Source organism: Schistocerca serialis, chromosome 2, assembly GCF_023864345.2.
Source record: "Schistocerca serialis cubense isolate TAMUIC-IGC-003099 chromosome 2, iqSchSeri2.2, whole genome shotgun sequence".
Lineage (NCBI taxonomy): Eukaryota > Metazoa > Arthropoda > Insecta > Orthoptera > Acrididae > Schistocerca > Schistocerca serialis.
Window position 1 is genome coordinate 739,477,860 of NC_064639.1, and position 20,209 is coordinate 739,498,068.

The following is a 20,209-nucleotide window of genomic DNA, read 5'->3' on the forward strand; positions in this document are numbered from 1 at the left end:
TTGGTTGCATATTGCACCAACAAATTAGTACCCATCACAACTACGAAATAAAACTTGAACAGTCAGTGCATATCATCTGATACATTACACAAATTATCTATATATTACTGCACTGATCTTAAGAGCGATAAGTAGAAATAAGTAAGAGAGTATCTCGCAGAAGTCTCATAACAGAGACAGTCTTAAGGATACAAACCATATGGCTAGAGAATGGGCAAAAGGACATTGCAGATTTGGAAATGCAAACCTCCTGTCAACATCAAACGTGTCCTCAACTTATGTATTTCATCTGGCTCTATCCACAGGGGTAATTTCTGTTTCTACATAAAATATGCAACTGACTGCTCCTTGTGTTTTACAAGATAGTACCATTTGGTGTCAACTGTGGACTGTAACAGTATGCAAAAACTTCATGTCTACAACTTATCATATCTTCTTCTTCCTTACTTTTTACAATAACAACAATATGGAAAGGGTAAATTGCTACTCACCACATAGAGGAGGTGATGAGTCGCAGACAGGCACATGTTCACTTTGCCTGTCTGTGACTCAAAACCTCCTCTATGTGACGAGTGGCAGTCTAACCTTTCCAAATCATAGTTATTCAATCCTAGACTTTCCACCATTTGATTATACCTTTTACAGTGCTGTTCTTATCCATCTCCATCTCTAGTCCAACTCTCATCAGCATCACCAATGTCTTTCTACATCTATAACCACAGTCTACAAACTACTGTGAAATGCATGGCAGAGGGTATTTTGCACAGCACCCCAAGTATTACAGTTTCTTCTAATTCCATTTGTATATGGCGCACAGAAAGAATGAGTGCCTAAAGACCTCAGTGAACATCATAATGAGTTAAATATTGTATCTGTGGTCCCTATGAGAATGATATGCAGGGGCTCATAGTAAGTTCCAAGTTTCCTCACTTAATTGTGGTCCTTTGAATTTTGTTAAAAAGTTTTCACAAGTTGGCATCTATCACTCATGAAAAATCCAGTCACACCAATCTCTTAAAGATAAAATGTTTAACCCATCTAAGGCAACAAAAATTTGCTGCAGCCAATAACAACAAAGTGTCACAAACCTTTCTTTTAAAAAAGCTTCCCCCACTGAATCGCCATTGCCTATCAAAGATGTAATTTTTACTCAAAACTCAAATTCAATAAAAGTACTCTAGTTAATGACTTTTTCCCTACAGTCTGATAATAATCATTAACTGCACTATGAAAACCTATCATGGATGAAACCTGGTCTTGAAAATGGTCTAGAAAAGTTTTAACGAAGATGACCAATTTGTTCACTGGCAAGCCCTTAGGGCGACAACATTCACTAAATCCTTGCATGCAGCAAAGCTTCATCATCTTTCCCTTGTTGCCTCCAACATTGTACTGAACAACACATTGCTAAATCACATGCTCTATGTCCCCAAAAATCTGATCACAGTTGTTACCATCCATTCTGACATTGTGCTTACTATTGTGGTATCTGAATGACAGGGGCAGCCTATGAGAAGGAGGGTCTTTACCAGATCTGCCACAACATCTCTTACAAAACCTGTCAATATTCATTTCAGAGAGAGAGAGAGAGAGAGAGAGAGAGAGAGAGAGAGAGAGAGAGAGAGAAAGTTGTGTTTGTGTATTTTCTATTTTGTGAGAAGGTCTTTCAGCCAAAATCTTCAATGTATAGCAGCCTTTTTGTTGTGTCTGTCTGCAACTCAACATCTCCTCTATATGGTGAGTAACAATCTATCCTTTTCATAATACTGTTCTTATTCCATCCTTGACTTTCCACTTTTTGATTTCACATAACGGCTTTTCTTCTGTACCACAACCCAGTCCCCCTTTCCTTTATTACTATTTTCTAACTCATTATTTTACTCAGTGTCTGTCCTTTTCTTTCTCTTCTTTCCCTTGTTTTATCTGTCACCTTCCAAACCACAAACACTCTGACTAATGAGCTACACTGTATCAGTGGTCTTGACAACACACAGCACATTGCAATGTGGCAATGCAGACTGATGGTGCAACAACTCATGTCCCACATTCTTTCTGCCAAAATAATTATCCACAGACCTTCAAACTGATCACACTTCCTCTCTCACGCTCAAGTATTTTTTTCCATACCTTCTTGTGCCACACAAACATGTTGAATCTCGACCTCACCAACCCTTGCCTTCCTCTCCCTTTCTCTTCCCTTGTTCCAGCATGTTCACTTACTCCATTTACACCTGCTGTTCCTTCCCTTCACAAACATCCACCCAATGACCTGCATCTCACTATTATTGTCTTTTTATTCATTTTTCTCTTTGATCCCATTGTGCTTTCACTTCGATTTTAGTTCATTTTCCCCTTCACTATTGGCTCTACTCCCTTAAGTTTCACCTTTTCTCCCATACTTCACACATTCCGTCTTTCTTGTTAGTTTTTCTACATATTTTAACACATTTTTTATCCTCCTCTGTGAATCCCCACTCCTTCCATCTGCACCAATACGGAAATGTTTTCCTATCCCTAGCAAGAACCTAGTCCCACATACTGTTTTGGACTGTTGCCTAGCTAATGGAATACCCCCAAATGGCCTGAACATCAAATTACCCCTCTTTCTACAATGATGCCTATTTCTTCAAATTATGTCAGTCCATAGCCCTCAGATACCTGTTTCTGCAAAACCATGCAAATTAGGCCCAAAAATGCTTCCAATATCTCCTCTAAATTCTAAAAATTCTCCTGCTCTGCAATCCCAAATTCCTGCTGCAATCCAAAATTCTTACGCTGAAACTGTTGGCCTTCAGGAACTACAACAGCACAAACATCATCATCTCAAGCAATTCTCCAAACTGTTCACCTCCTACTCCTGTTTTGGCTTGAACTACCACTATCCAACACACCAACAAGAGCCTCCTAACCCCACCTCCCCCTCCATCCCTTCATAGCTGACAACCCCATCTTGCAGACCTACTACATTTGTCACATCCTCAGAAACTCACTCCCACCACCTTAAAGAATCCAGCTCCTAAATAGACCAAAAACATGCTCATGAACGTTTCCTCTAAAAGCCTTAGTCCCATAGAAGTATCAGTCCTTTCCAAAGGGCTTACCTCTTGCCCCACTCCCAAATTCAATTATGCTGGACTTGTTAAAGACCTCCTCTCCTTTTCCCAGCCCCTACAGTGGAAATATTTTTTTGCCATCAACCCTTCCAATCAGACTCAACTCAAAATCAATACTGAATCCTGCATGATTCAGTTCAATCATCCATCCAACTTTGATTCATGCCCATTGCCCTCAATCATCCCCTTTTGACATTCCAGAATTTCTTAACTTTAAACCTTGCCTCAACCTAATTCCCCTAATCCCTCAACATGGAAACCAATCTTTTATCTGCATAAAGAACCACAATCCACCATCTGAAAGCTGAGGCTGGCCTTATAATATTACCTGCTGACAAAGAGCCCACCACTGTGGTTTTGAACTGCAGGGATTACCTAGCAGAGGGACACTGCCAGCTGTCAGATTCATCCACCTACAACCTCTGGCACAGTGACCCAATTCAAAAAATCCAGCAGAATCTCCAGTTCCTCCTCAAATCCTTAGGACCATCCCAGAACCCCCCCTCCCCCCCCCCCCCACTCTCTCTCTCTCTCTCTCTCTCTCTCTCTCTCTCTCTCTCTCTCCCCCATCCCCCACCCCACCCCTACCACTCACCGACTTCTACCTTCTACATGCTTCCAACAGTCTGTAAACCCAACCACAGAGGATGCCCTATTTCAATGGTTACTGTGCCCTCATAGAGAGAATCTCTGTTCTCATGGACCAACACTTACAGCCTATCGACCACCATCTACAACCTTATATAGAAAACAAACCAACCCCTTCCTCCACCAACTCTTCACATTTCCTGTTCCATTTACCACATGGCACCCTGCTTGTCACTGTTGATGCCACCTACCTTTACACTAACATCCCCAATGTTCATGGCCTTGCCACTACCGAACACTACCTTTCCCAATGCCCAACTAACACCAAACCTTCAACCTCCCTACTGGCCACCATGACCAACTATATCCTTTCCCATAATTACTTCTCCTTTGAAGGTGTCATCTAGAAACAAATCCATTGCACAGCAATGGGCACACGCATGACACCAACCTATTAATGAGTCATATACAGGAATCCTTCCTAGCCACCCTGAATTCTAAACCCCTCATATGGCTCAAATTCACGAATGACATCTTCGTCATCTGGATTGAGGGTGAGGTAAGCCAATCACCTTCCGCCAGAACCTCAACACCTTCTCCCTCATTAGCTTCAGCTAGTGCTCCCCAACCCACCAAGCCGTCTTCCTTGTTGCTGACCTCCATCCATATTAAACCTACCAACTGCCACCAGTACCTCCACTTCAACAGCTGCCTACTATTCCATGACAAGTCCCTTCCATACAGCCTAGCCACACAAGATCACCCCATCTTTAGTGACAAGCAGTTCCTCTCCAAACATAACAAGGGTCTCACTGAAGCCTTCGCACATCAAAATTACCCTCCAAACCTGGTGCACAAACAGATCTTCTGTCCATTCTCTCTTCAATCACCTGCCATTTCCACATACCAAAACGCTCAGCCACAAAGGCAAAGGAGCACTCCCCTATTGACTCGGTACCCCCCCAGGACTGGAGTAATTTAATTACATTCTCCACCAGGGTTTCAACTACCACTCATCATATTCTGATACAAGGAATATCTTACCCCCCCCCCCCCCCCGTTCTTTCCACCCCTCCCACAACTGTATTCCACCACTCACTGAACCTATGCAATATTACTGTCCAATCCTAATCCACTCCTGCTCCAAACCTGCTGCCTCATGGCTCATATCCCTGCAATAGACTAGATGCAAGGACCTGTCCTGTACATTCTCCTGCCACCACCTACTCCAGTCCTGTCACAGGCATCTCCTACGCCATCAAAGACGGAGCTACCTGTGTAAGCAGGCATGTTATCTACAAATTAAGCTGCAACAATTGTGCTGCTTTCTACATTGTCATGACATCTAAAAGGCAATCTATCTGCATGAGTGGCTACAAATAAAATTTGGCCAACAAACAGCTGAACCACCCAGTTGCTGAACATGGTGCCCAGCAATAAGTGCTTCATTTCAATGACAGTTTCACAGCTTGTGCCATCTGGATCCTTTCTACCAACACCAGCTTTTCTGAATTGGCAGGTGAGAACTCTCCCTGCACTATATCTTATGGTCTCACAACACCCTAGCCAAAACCTTCACTAGTCCCTTGTCCTCCACCTACCTGTCCCTTCCCTGCTTCCAATCCAGCACTACACAGCCTTCTATTCCATCAATGTGCCCATTAGTCTTTTTTCCCCTTCTCTGCTATGAGGAGATATTGAATAGAATTGGAGAGAAGAGAAATTTGTGGCACAACTTGACTAGAAGAAGGGATCGGTTGGTAGGGCATATTCTGAGGCATCAAGGGATCACCAATTTAGTATTGGAAGGCAGCGTGGAGGGTAAAAATCGTAGGGGGAGACCAAGAGATGAATACACTAAGCATATTCAGAAGGATGTAGGTTGCAGTAGGTACTGGGAGATGAAGAAGCTTGCACAGGATAGAGTAGCATGTAGAGCTGCATCAAACCAGTCTCTGGACTGAAGACCACACACACACACACACACACACACACACACACACACACACACACACACACTTTCAAACAATGGAAAATCCAAGATGACTTTGTTGGCCAAAAGCTTATATTGTAACAGCCTTTTTGTTGTGCCTATTTGTGGCTCAGCATCTCTGCTATATGGATAGGCATACTTTGATATATGAGAGGATTATATTCGTAGTTTTTGAATTAACTGAGGAATCATTTCTCAAAGAATTATCTTGCTGAGTATCTTTCTGTGTTCCAATGGGATACATACATCACCCAAAGAAAGGTAAGGGTGAGAGAAGAGATAGGGGTGGGAGGGAGGGAGGGGGGGAGAGAGAGGGGGGGAGAGGGAGGAGGAGAGAGGGAGGGGGAGAGGGAGGGGGGAGAGGGAGAGGGGGAGGGGAGAGAGAGAGAGAGAGAGAGAGAGAGAGAGAGAGAGAGAGAGAGAGAGTTATCAATAGTGATCTCCCTGGTGAGGCTTCACAAAAACTGAAAAATAATTTAATAATTTATGGTTCCTGTCCCTTGCTTTGTCACTTAAATCTTCTGAATGAAATTGAAAACAGTTACTACAGCAAACTGTGATGCATAGTTAACAGTTAAAAATATATAAGGACGCAAGTAGGAATCGATCAAATCCCAAAAATTATGAATGATGGAATTGAACAGTTTATTTCTAATAAAATAAGAGTACCTTTAAATGAATTTCATACATATTTCTTAAAGACAGATTCTTCATAGTGGCATGAAAATGAAGATGTCGTCAATGTTCTACACCTAGTTACTAAACTACGGCTTGTAAATGATCCAGTTCAGACAGGCTTCACATTCATGGAACACTTTAATAGAAAAAACAAGGATCAGTAGCTATATTTGATTCTCAGCTTGTGTCTCAGCAGTTCATAAAGTTCCAAGATGAAACAGAGACTGTACTGATAAATGAGTACTTTTCAAAGAAAATTTGATTTTGTCACCATGTCTGCATGACACACTTAGTTAACTATAGGTTTATAGGTGAAGAGATTGAAGAAATATAGATGAGATAGAACAAATAATTCAGATAGCTAAAGGAGATGAGAATTTAATTGTGATGGGGGATTGATATTCGCCAGTAGCAAAAGGACGTTAAGGAAAAATAGTAGGTGGATATGGACTGAGGGAAATGAATGAAAGAGGAAGAAACTTAGAAGAATTTTGCATTGAATGTAATTTAGAAGAATTTTGCATTGAATGTAATTTAATCATAACCAACACTTAGTTTAAGAACCACTAAACAAGGCTGCATATGTGGTAGAGGCCTGGAGACACTGGAAGGTTTCAGATTGATTATGTGATGGCTAGACAGAGGTTGAGGTGGTTGTTGTTGTATTCCTTCCAAAGACTGGTTTGATGTGGCTCTCCATGCTACTCTATCCTGTGCAAGCTTCTTCATCTCTGAGTAACTACTCCAACCTAAATCCATCTGAATCTGCTTAGTGTATTCATCTGTTGATCTCCCTCTATGATTTTCACCCTCCACACTTCCCTCCAATGCTTAATTGGTGATCCCTTGATGCCTCAGAATGTGTCCTACCAACCAATCCCTTCTTCTAGTCAAGTTGTGCCACCAATTCCTCATCTCCCCAATTCTGTTCAGTACCTCCTCATTAGTCATGTGATCTACCCATTCTTCTGAAGCACCCCATTTCGAAAGCTTCTATTCTCTTCTTGTCTAAACTATTAATTGTCCATGTTTCACTTCCATACATGGCAACAGTCCATACAAATACTTTCAAAAGAGACTCATCTACTACTTTAATTGTCGTATTTCCTAATCCAATTCCCTCAGCATCCCCTGATTTAATTCGACTGCATTCCATTATCCTCATTCTGTTTTTGTTGATGTTCATCTTATATCCTCCTTTCAAGACACTGTCCATTCCGTTCAACTGATCTTCCAGGTCGTGTGCCATCTCTGACAGAATTACAATGTCATCGACAAACATCAAAGTTTTTATTTCTTCTCCATGGATTTTAATTCCTACTCCAAATTTTTCTTTTGTTTCTATCACTGCGTGCTCAGTATACAGATTGAATAACCCCGTCTCACTCGCTTCCCAACCACTGCCTCCCTTTCACGCCCCTTGACTCTTATAACTGCCATCTGGTTTCTGTACAAATTGCAAATAGCTTTTTCCCTCCCTATATTTGACTCGTCACCTTCAGAATTTGAAATAGAGTATTCCAGTTAACATTGTCAAAAGCTTTCTCCAAGTCTACAAATGCTAGAAAAGTACATCTGCCTTTCCGTAATCTATCTTCTAAGATAAGTCATAGGGTCAGTATTGCTTCCAGTGTTCCAACATTTCTACAGAATCCAAACTGATCCTCTCCAAAGTCGGCTTCTATCAGTTGTTCCATTTGTCTGTCCAGAATTTGTGCCAGTATTTTGCAGCTGTGACTTATTAAACTGATAGTTCAGTAATTTTCACTCCTGTCAACACCTGCTTTATTTGAGATTGGAATTATTTTATTTTTCTTGAAGTCTGAGGGTATTTTGCCTGTCTCATACATCTTGCTCACCAGATGGTAGAGTTTTGTCATGGCTGGCCCTCCCAAAGCTATCAGTAGTTCTGATGGAATGTTGTCTACTGCTGCGGACTTGTTTCGACTTAGATCTTTCAGTGCTCTGTCAAATTATTCATGCAATATCACATCTCCCATTTCATCTTCATCTGCGTCCTCTTCCATTTCCAAAATACTACCCTCAAAGTACATTGCCCTTGTATAGACCCTGTACATACTCCTTCTACCTTTCTGCTTTCCCTTCTTTACTTACAACTGGTTTTCCATCTGAGTTTTTGATATTCATACAGGTGGTTCTCTTTTCTCCAAAGGTCTCTTTAATTTTCCTATAGGCTGTATCTATGCTACCGCTAGTGATATATGCCTTTACATCCTTATATTTGTCCTCTAGCCATTCCTGCTTAGCCATTTTGCACTTACTATCGATCTCATTTTTGAGACATTTGTATTCCGGGTGTATACAGGGACAAGGAAAAAAAATTCCCGGATTTCCCGGTTGAAAACACACTTTCTCCCGGGTGAACATACACTTTTCCTGTGTTAAGTTATAGTATAGTTTCCCTCGGCACTGTGAAACTTATCAGTCCTTTGAATGTTGAATATTTATGGTTTTATATGCCGACATAGACTTTCCCGACACTTTAGAAAACGAAACTATGGGGAGGGGGGGAGGGGGGGAGGGGAGGGGGGGGGTAACACGTTTTGGAAAGATCTTTGACGTGCAGGAACATGTATGGTGTGTTATGAAGGTATAAATTCGACGCGCTTTTGTAAGCCAGTCATAGCTCATGTCACGTGATCTCGCCAGCCGAAGACAGCAGAGGACACTTGAGGTAGTCAGCCAATAGCAAGATCACTCTCAAGTAGCGCGAAAACACAAACAGGAAAAGTTAATGGTTTAAATTAATATACATAGTGTTGCTACAAGAAAAACAAAGCTTTCATATATTATCGTGGTCTCGAAGATTAATAAGCTGCAAGAGACGCTAAGCTTCCACATATAATGTTGATCTTTTTTGCGCGTGTTACACTTTCAGATATATCACACAAATGTGCCAATAAAATTTTTAATAACGACGTAAATTTCTGATCTTCTGGGGTCGAAACTCTTCTAGATGGTCGTCCTCAAAGAGTTGATTTTTAATTGAGAGTCAAATGCTCTGTGATTTAAGAAATTCATCATACATTCTCGCACATTGTTCATCTTGTGTAAAAGTAAATTTACTTTTCAAACCACCATCCGCAATGTTTTCCCGTGACCTGTTAGAAATTGATTTGTTACAGCAGTTACCAGAGAACGCCAGATAACAGGCGCCACTGCTCAAGCGCAGCTACGATGATGCAGGAAGCTCGTGTGTTCGTATGTGTAAAACGTTAAAAGATCTTGCACTATGTAACAAAAGAAACAAGACATCAGAGGATACTTCAAGAATATCGGAATTTCGTGAACCATACTAAAATGCATAATTTGGCTTAAAGTGCACATTCATATGTCCAGATTCGGATGTAAATTTTCTGGAGTACCAGTACTGTCAGTCACGTCACGCTCATCGGAGGCAATTTGTTGTTAGGAAGCATTGCATAGTCTTCCTAAAGCATTTGACACACTTTGCTGTTGGCAGACGCTTGTATGAGCACTATGTTTTGCTGTTGTTTATGGCGCATTTCCTTTGTGACTTAAGTTTTATTTTCGTTTTTTTCCCCTCTCGTTCATGTTTTGTTGCTACAGTATTATTCCGCAGAAGTGGGATACAGTAATATCCTTTGTTGGAGTACTGATTCTTATCACTCAAAATCAGAAAAAATTAACTGACAACTAATAGACTCCCGGAACTCTAAAAAATTCCTGGGTTTTTCCTGGTTTTCTCCCGGATGAAAAAATTCCCTGGTTTTTCCCGGATCTCCCGGTTGTCCCGGGTCGTAGACACCCTGCTATTCCTTTGTGCCTGCTTCATTTATTGCATTTTTATATTTTCTATTTTCATCAATTAAATTCAATATCTCTTCTGCTACCAAAGGATTTCTAATAGCCCTCGTCTTTTGCCTACTTGATCTGCTGCTGCCTTCACTATTTCAATCGTTCCATAATGATCTGTCTGAAACTCTCTACAACCTCTGGTTCCTTCAGTTTATCCACATCCCATCTATTTAAAATGCCACCTTTTTGCAGTTTCTTCAGTTTTAATCTACAGTTCATAACCAATACATTGTGGTCAGAGTCCACATCTGCCCCTGGATACGTATTACAATTTAAAACCTAGTTCCTAAATCTCTGTCTAACCATTATGTGTTCTATCTGAAATCTTCCAGTGTCTCCAGGCCTCTTCCATGTATATAACCGTCTGTCACGATTTTTAAATCAAGTGTTAGCTATGATTAAGTTATGCTCTGTGCAAAATTCTACCAGGCGGCTTTCTCTTTCATTCCTTACCCTCATTCCATATTCACCTACTACTTTTTCTTCTCTTCCTTTTCCTACTATCGAATTCCAGTCCCCCATGACTATTAAATTTTTGTCTCCCTTCACTATTTGAAAAATTTCTTTTATCACATCATAGATTTCTTCAATCTCTTCATCACCTTCAGAGCTAGTTGGCATATAAACTTGTACTACTGTGGTAGGCATGGGCTTCGTATCTAGCTTGGCTAAAATAATGCATTCACTATGCTGTTCATAGTAGCTTACCCGTGCTCCCATTTTTTTCTTTTTCTTTTTTTGTTCTGAAACCTACTCCTGCATAACCCCTAGTCAATTTTGTATTTATAACCCTGTATTCAACTGACCAGAAGTCTTGTTCCTCCTGCCACTGACCTGCATTAATTCCCACTATATCCAACTTTAACCTATCTATTTCCCTTTTAAAATTTTCTAACCCGCCTGCCCGATTAAGGGATCTGGCATTCCACACTCCGATCCCTATAATATGTTTTCTTTTTCCTGATGACGATGTTCTCCTGAGTAGTTCCCACCCAGAGATCTGAATGGGGGACTATTTTACCTCTGGTATATTTTACCCAAGAAGATGCCATCATCATTTAACCATACAGTAAAGCTGCATGCCCTCAGGAAAAATTACGGCTGTACTTTCCCCTTGCTTTCAGCTGTTCACAGTACCAGCACAGCAAGGTCATTTTGGCTGATGTTACAAGGCCAGATCAGTCAATCACCCAGACTGTTGCCCCTGCAGCTACTGAAAAGGCTGCTGCCCCTCTTCAGGAAGCAAATGTTTGTCTGGCCTCTCAACAGATACCCTTCCATTGTGGTTGCACCTATTGTATGGCTATCTGTTTCACTGAGGCAAGCAAGCCTCCCCGCCAATGGCAAGGTCCATGGTTCGTGTGTGTGTGTGTGTCTGTGTGTGTGTGTGGGGGGGGGGGGGGGGGGAGGGGGGGAGGTACTACATTTGAAATTGTAAGACATTTCCAGATGTGGAACCTGACCTCAATTTATTGGTATGAAGTGTAGATTAAAACTGAATAAATTGGACAAAAGGTTGGAAATTAAGGAGATGGGACCTGGATAAGTTGAAAGAACCAGAGGTTGTTGAGAGCTTCAGAGGGAGCATTAGGGAATGATTGACAAGAAGAGGGGAAAGGAATACAGTAGAAGATGAATGGGTAACTTAAAGAGATGAAATATTGAAGGCAGCAGAGGATTAAATAGGTAAAAAGACAAGGCCTAGTAGAAATCCTTGGAAAAAACAAGCAATATTAAATTTAATTGATGGAAGAAGAAAACTTTAAAAGTCGCAAATAAAGCATGTGAAATGGATAAGAAAAATTTTTAAATTACATTGCCAGGAGGAGGATATAAGATGAACATTAATAAATGCAAAACAAGGATAATGGAATGTAGTCAAATTAAATTAGGTGATGCTAAGGAAATCAGATTAGGAAATGAGACACTTAAATTAGCAAATGACTTTTGCTATCTGGGCAGCAAAATAACTAATGATGGCTAAAGTAGAGAGGATATAAAATGTAGACTGGCAATGGCACAAAAAGAATTTCTAAAGAAGACAAATTCGTTGACACTGAATATAGATTCACGTGATAGGAAGTTTTTTCTGAAGATATTTGTCTGGTGTGTAGCCACGTACCGAAATGAAACATGGGCGATAAACAGTTTACATAGAAACAGAATACAAGCTTTCAAAATGTGGTGCTACACAAGAATGTTGAAGATTAGCGAGGAAGTACTGAACAGAACTGGGGAAGCAAGAAATTTGTGGCACAACTTGACCAAAAAAGGGATCGGTAGATAGGACACATTCTGAGATATCAGGGGCTCATCAATTTACACACATCAAAAAAAGTTTAGCATCACACCGGTTCCCAGAACTCCTGAAGATAGACGTTGACTGTGGATATTGTATCACAGACACAGTCCCTTTGGCTGTTCAGAGATGTCACTAAACCCGCCCAAAGATGTAAACAACTATGCATGAGCAGCGCCTATTACACGAAGGGGGTCTGGCAGCCGGTCAGTTCCAGTCATTCCACCAGGAAGGAGGTACATGGCTCATGTTCTCTGTAGTTCAACCATGCCTAGACGGTCAATACCATGGTTTGATCATGTCCGCATTGTTACTTTGTGCCAGGAAGGGCTCTCAACAATGGAAGTGTCCAGGTGTCTCAGAATGAACCAAAGTGATGTTGTTCACACATGGAGGAGATACAGAGAGACAGGAACTGCCGATGACATACCTCGCTCACACTGCCCAAGGGCTACTAATGCAGTGGATGACCACTACCTACACATTATGGCTTGGAGGAAACCTGACAACAATGCCAGCATATTGAATAATGCTTTTCGTGCAACCACAGGAAGTTGTGTTACGACTCCCAACTGTGCACAATAGGCTGTCTGATGCACAACTTCACTCCCAACGTCCATGGCGAGGTCCATCTTTGCAACCACAACACATGCAGCGTGGTACAGGTGGGCCCAACAACATACCAAATGGACTGCTCAGGATTGGCGTCACGTTCTCTTCACCGATGAGTTTCGCATATGCCTTCAATCAGACAATCATCGAAGACGTGTTTGGAGGCAACTCCATCAGGCTGAACACCTTAGACACACTATCCAGTGAGTGCAGCAAGGTGGAGATTCCCTGCTGTTTTGGGGTGGTATTATGTGCGAGTGATGTATGCCGCTGGTGGTCATGGAAGGCGCCATGGCTGTACAATAAGTGAATTCCATCCTCCGACCGATAGAGCAACCATATCAGCAGCATATTTGGGAGGTATTCGTCTGCATGGATGACAATTTGCACCCCCATCAAGCACATCTTGTGAATGATTCCCTTCAGGATAACGACATTGCTCAACTAGAGTGGCTAGCATGTTCTCCGGACATGAACTGTATCGAACATGTCTGGGATAGATTGAAAATGACTGTTTATGGAGAACGTGACCCACCAACCACTATGAGGGATCTATGCCGAATCGCCATTGAGGAGTGGGACAATGTGGACCAACAGTGTCTTGATGACCTTGTGGACAGTATGCCATGACGAATGCAGGCATGCATCAATGCAAGACGACATGCTCCTGGGTACCAGAGGTACCAGTGTGTACAGCAATCTGGAGCAGCACCTCTGAAGATCTCACTGTATGGTGGTACAACATGCAATGTATGCTTTTCATGAGAAATAAAGAGGGCAGAAATGATATTTATGTTGATCTCTATTCCAATTTTCTGTACAGGTTCCGGAACTATCGGAACTGAGGTGATGCAAAACTTTTTTTGATGTGTGTAGTACTGGACGTAAGCACAGGAGGTAAAAATTGTAGAGGGAGACCAAGAGATGAATACAGCAAGCAGAGTCAGAAAGATGTAAGTTGCAGTAATTATTTGGAGATGAAGAGGCTCACGCAGGATAGAGTAGCATAAAGAGCTACATCAAAACAGTCTTGGGACTGAAGACCACAACAACAAAAGATTGTACAAAGTTTTTTGTTGAGAAGCTCCTTTTGCATAAATATTTTTGAGATAGAAAGTAGATGCAACTTTATACCATTCTATAATTTTTCAAATGCAGAGACACCCCTTCCCCTTTTCCTACAGAGCCAAAATCATGCACAGCTCATTCTTTTGTGCAAAGAAAGTGAATTAGGGAGTAGTGTGAAGAAAAAACCAAACCTGAAAAATAAGAGCCTCCCTAAGCATCAAGTTTAATTTTTCAAAGAAATAAGAAAACGGCAAGTTCTGTATAAAGTTTCTGACAGTATGATTTAAATAAATAAATAAATAAAAATGATTAAAAGTTATCTTGAAAACTAGTTGTTAAACCAAGTAAATAAAAAAAAACTTGCCATATGATAAGCATGCATTTTACATTTTATCAAAATAACAAAGAGATAATCATATTTCTCTTTTTGTTGTCCAAAAAATGTATGTATTACATACAACTTAGTTTTTATATATGTTATATAATTATAAAAAGGTTAAACTGGAATGGGGAATGAGTGACTACCCAAAAAGAATGAGGAACGAAGGAACTAGAATTAGAACAAGAAAGAAGCCTGGCCAAACTAGACCAAGGTGAAAATGAGACCAGCCAAAGTGAATGGTTAGTGACCATTCCAGGAAGAAGAGCGGCTGAAGTGAATGCTGAATGACCATTTAGGGAACAAAGCTGACCACAACCAAAGTAAATGGTGAACAACAGTTCTTCAGAAGTCATTCCTCAGTCCTTTTGTTCACTTCAGTGAACCATTACTTTGAACCCGTATATTTGTGCACGACCTACCTTTACTTCACATCATATCTTCTCCATTGCATCCCATGGAAGAGCATGAACAACCTGTTCCATCACACTCATAAATCAGTCATTGATGGTGTTGTTGGTGTCCTTACGAAATTTAGTTCCTGAACTGACAGACTATATACCACAAGTGGAGCTCACACGTATCAATATGACCAATTTTCCAGTGTATTTCATGTCAAAATGCTGCCATGATATCTTTTACTGCACTATATACCACCAGTGGAGCTCACACATATCAATATGACCAGTTTTCCAGTATATTTTATGTCAGAATTATGTGATATCTTTTACTGCACATATTATTGATTTACCTGATTGAGTTCCAAATAATGTGAAGATATTTCAGCTTGAGGCTATGAGTGTTTGCAATATAAATATGACAGAAAGGACAACAGAGAAGAAACAACTTATGGAAAGCTAAGACAAGAACAGAAAACAAGAAATTGAAATAAATGCATCTGGCTGTTACTTGTAACTGTACAATGGTGCAAACTGACAATAAGAGGAAAAACTTTCCGTCAATGATTTTTCTTTCTCTGGGACAATGCAGATGTAAACCTGTTTCAAAATATAAGTGTCTGAAAATATACATCACATGTCGTGGGCAATACTCACCCCATTGCTTGTAAGAGCAAGAGTGTGTTGGCGCCCACAAGCCACAGCGCTCACCTCCACCTTCAGATTTGGGAACAGTGAGAGGCCATGAGGAGTGCCAAAGCGAGACATTGTTGGACCAGTACCTGTAAATAAAAAGAGGAAAACTTTCAACACTACTTGAACATAAAAATAAATATTAATACAACAAAACTAGTTGTTCAGGGAGGCTAGCCTGTCATTCTCCACAGAAAAAATCTTCACAAATGTCTAAATGAATAAAAATGTTCTAAATTACCTTGTGTTTCATCCCAGTTTTAATAAAGGGATGAATAAAGGACTGTTGCCTTGACTGTCAGATGACTCCATGTAATACAAAATTCTGGTGGAAAAAAGGGGGCAAGGGAAGCAATGACTAGATAAAAACAGGACAAAGTATGAAAAAAAAACCATTAAAAGAATTAATTAAGTGCAAGAAAATGGAAACAATACATAAGAGAGGAGTAGCAGAGACAGAGATGTACTGTATGGTCACAAAGAATAGAAGAAATAGGGTAGGGAAAAGAAACATTCACTGTGTTCTCACCACCTTCCAACTTGTACATCTAGGTGAGTCACTTGCCTGTCATCATCAAACTTCGCTCACTTTTCTTTTCCTGAGTTCTCATGAAATACAAGTGAATCAACCGAAAGTCTCTGTCCATCATTTATTATTTCATGGTACATTTACAGGTTTCTAGCCAAATTTGCCATTAAATGAAGTCACTAACTCAGCTAGACACCTGAAATATTACATCAATCACACCAAGAAAACCCTTCAAATCACTCATCATTTTATCAACCGTACAAGACAGTCCCCAACAAAGACTTAACATTATACATACATGGTGCCACCCTGAGTTACATAATCCATGATTCAGGCCTTGAGGTGAAAAGCCATTAGCTACTCCCCTATTTGATACAACAAAAAATTGCTAACTGGTAAACATTAAACAACGGAAATGAAGGAATAGGAAGAGTATTTAGAGTTTGATTTAAATCCTCAGACATCTATCACCTTTGATGCAGAGCTTTCTTGAATGAAACTATACCTATCACAGTATCAATATAATTCTTTGCATTGTAGTGATGATACTTTACGACTTTACAACAAATATTAATACTAAACTCACCCAGGCATCCTTGACCTGCATTTCCCCAAGTATACACAGTAGAATTACGAACAACAGCGACATGAGCAAAACCAGCACTCAACATGTTTGCTGCCACATTCCCAGCATTTTTTTTTAATGGAACATCCTGAAAGTGTTAAAATTATGATACACAACTGGTAATCATGCAAATTTTTTTTTTAAAAAGACAATTTCATATATAACACATTAGACACATAATTTATCTATCTTCCTTGTTATATCAATGAGTCACAGTTGGAATCTGTGTAACACTTTGCAGGGATATGAAACAGAATGAGCACACAGGCTCAGTTATGGGTAAAGCAGGTGGTAGACTTCAGTTTAATACTAGAAAACCAGGGAAATACAGTCAGTCTACAAAGAAGATTGCTTACAAATCACTCCTGTGACCCATCCTATAATACTGATCAAGTGTATGAAACCCATATCAAATAGGACTAACAGGGGATACTGAATGTATACAGAGAAGGGCAGCACAAATGATCAGAGGTTTGTTTGATCCAAGGGAGAGCGGCACAAAGACACTGAGGAAACTGCCAGACTCTTGAAGATAGACATAAACTACCTCATGAACGCGTACTTACAAACTTTCAAGGACCATCTCTAAATGATGACTCTAGGAATATACTACAATCCCCTATATATCGTTCCAATATGGATCATGAGGGCAAGATTAGATGAATTACAACACGAACAGAGGTTTGTATACCAATGTTTGGTTTGTTTGTATATATCGACTAGAGACTAGTTTTGTTAAAACCTGACAATGGTGCCATCTAGCACCTGTTATTGTACATTATGTAGATCCTGCATTATTGCTTGTGTTTCTATACAACATTCATGCCCTCTAGTGACAGAATGGGTTACCAGGCAAATGGAGCAAGGTTGTGTTAGCAAGTTAGTAGCGTGTCAGTCCTACACGAGAGTACAGCATGTTTTGAGATTCTTTTTTTGGAACATAGTACAATTATGTGGTGCATTCCATATGGGAGCTTGCTGTGCTTGGTACACTTATGGTGAGGTTATTATATGCATTTATCTCATGAGAGTTTGCACCATGATAATGAGTAAATATACACGTATGTGCTTAATTTTCAGACTTGTGAATTTATATCAGCTATATGATCATTGTGTCTCAACAGGACACAATGCAAGAATCTATGGCAATTTTTACCCTGGTGTAGTTTTTATCTATCCTACAACAGGACATGGAATGAATGGTTGGGCAAGCATGGGCATAACTTGCAGTGACTTGGTTGTGCCACTATTGCCTCGGTTGCCTGGTCTAATTATTTTTCGTAATAATTGTTGTCAGATGTTTGGTCATGATTCCCATTATATATTCTCCAGCTGATGTTTTGCATATGAAAATGACAATGTAGTTCATTGAAACTGATAATAGAACCCTTTTTTTTTTAAAGAACAGTTTTAAGTACTGTGACTATGGCTACACTACTGTAGTGCCAAATAAACATTTAGTTCACTAGCAATTAAAATGCATGTTTGGAAAGTAAGGTTACCACCTGCAGTGGACATTTGTCAATGTAAAGTTGGTGTTCTTGTATTATGTGGAAATTCTACTGCAAAAAACAAGTGGTGGCAAAGATAATTCAATTGAATACTTGTTGGAGAATTGTGTGTATACACAAACCCAGCAAATCTCTCTTCCTCTCAGCGACTAGTGCATATCCTTATACGGTTTCAGAGAAATTGCATATATTGAATGCGATGTCATATCTTACAGTGGAAAAGTGGTGTAGGGAACTTAAAGTTAGCTGAAGAAAGAGTTATGATAAACAGAGGAGCTACTGAAAACCGACTGTGCTATTGGCACTACATGCACTTCAGAACTTGTAAGGGGTGTCCTGCGAGTATATGCCTAATAAATGATGACAAATAGAAGAAGTGGACAGTGTTAAATTCTTGGGATTATGGCATGATAGTAAATTCAGCTGAGAGGAGCACACCACAGAACTGCTGAAGTGTCGAAACAAATCTCTATTTGAAATGTGAATTCTTTCAAACATAGGGGATATAAAAATGAAAAAGCTGGCATACTATGCTTACTTTCACTCTACAATGTCATATGGGATTATTTTTTGGAGTAATTCACCAAGCCAAGCTAAAGTTTTCCGGGCACAAAAACGTGCAATAAGAGTTATATGTGGTGTGAACTCAAGAACACCCTGCAGAGGCCAGTTTAGGGAACTAGGGATACAAACTACTGCTTCCCAATATACTTATTCCTTAATGAAATTTATCACTAAAAATATATCACTTTTTCAAACCATGAGCGCAGTTCATGGAATCAATAACAGAAATAAAAATAATCTTCATAAGGATTTGAAGTCACCTACTCTTGTACAAAAAGGTGTGCCTTTTTCAGGAACAGACATTTTCAATAACTTGCCAGCAGAAATAAAAAGCTTAACAATAAATGAAATTCAATTTAAGAGAAGCCTAAAGGATTTATTGGTGGCCAACTCCTCCTACTCCACTGATGAATAAACTTCTTCACCATTTCAGTTCAGTAATGTGTTCATTGTAAATAAGTATTGTAGTAGTTCTATTATATGTTTATTACCTTATAAATATTTTTTTAAAATTTTAAATTCAGTGCATTAATGTGATCTTAGTAAATGAGTTTTGTAAAATGATCCTTTCATATAGTGTTCATTAAAAAAATGACGTTAGCTTAGTTGCTTTAGTTGTAAATATTTGTTATTTATTATTGTTTTTCTGAGATGTTCTACATCATGGATGACCTCCTCACTACGGATCAAGTAAATCTAATATAATATAATATAATATAATCATAGGTACTGTCATCTTTTTCAGTACTCATTTTGGTATGTTCAGTGAAAGCCCTCTGTCTTCCCCTCTCCCACCTCCCAAAACCTCACTACTTGTCCTGGAGACCTTACTCTGCCAATTGCCACAGTCTTTTCTGCTCCCCAATCACTCCTATCTGAATCAGTCATCTGTCTTACAGTCAAAAACACTGCCACAATGGTTGGCTGCTTTTTGGCATCTATGTGGGACAATCTGTACTTTGCCTATGTGGGGATGGATTGAGTGTCTCAACAGTACAGATAGCTGTACCACAGGTGCAACCACTATGGAGGGGTACCTGTGGAAAGGTCAGAAAAACGTGTGGTTTCTGAAAAGTGGCGGCAATCTTTTGAGTAGTTGCAGGGCCAGCAGTGTGGATGACTGATTATCTGGCCCTTTAACATTAGCCAACATGGCCTTGCTGTGCTCGTACTGCAAACAACTGACAGCAAGAGAACCTACAGCAATTATTTTTGCTAAGGACATATATGATTTAATAATGAAGGCATCCTCTTGAGTAAAATATTCCAGTGGTAAAATAGTCCCTACATTTGGAATTCCAGGTGACGCCTACTCAGGA

General features: G+C 40.0%; 1 protein-coding gene across 2 annotated transcripts in view; it reads right to left on the reverse strand.

The window, feature by feature from the left end:
* Window positions 1-20,209, reverse strand: part of LOC126457939 (uncharacterized) — a 422,121-nt gene that overhangs the window by 203,025 nt on the left and 198,887 nt on the right. For both annotated transcript variants that reach the window (XM_050094658.1, XM_050094659.1), the window contains 2 exons: window positions 16,777-16,903; window positions 15,626-15,750 (listed from right to left, as the gene is read on the reverse strand). In XM_050094658.1, the coding sequence (XP_049950615.1) occupies window positions 15,626-15,750; window positions 16,777-16,903 (252 nt within the window). The remainder of the gene's footprint in view (window positions 1-15,625; window positions 15,751-16,776; window positions 16,904-20,209) is intronic.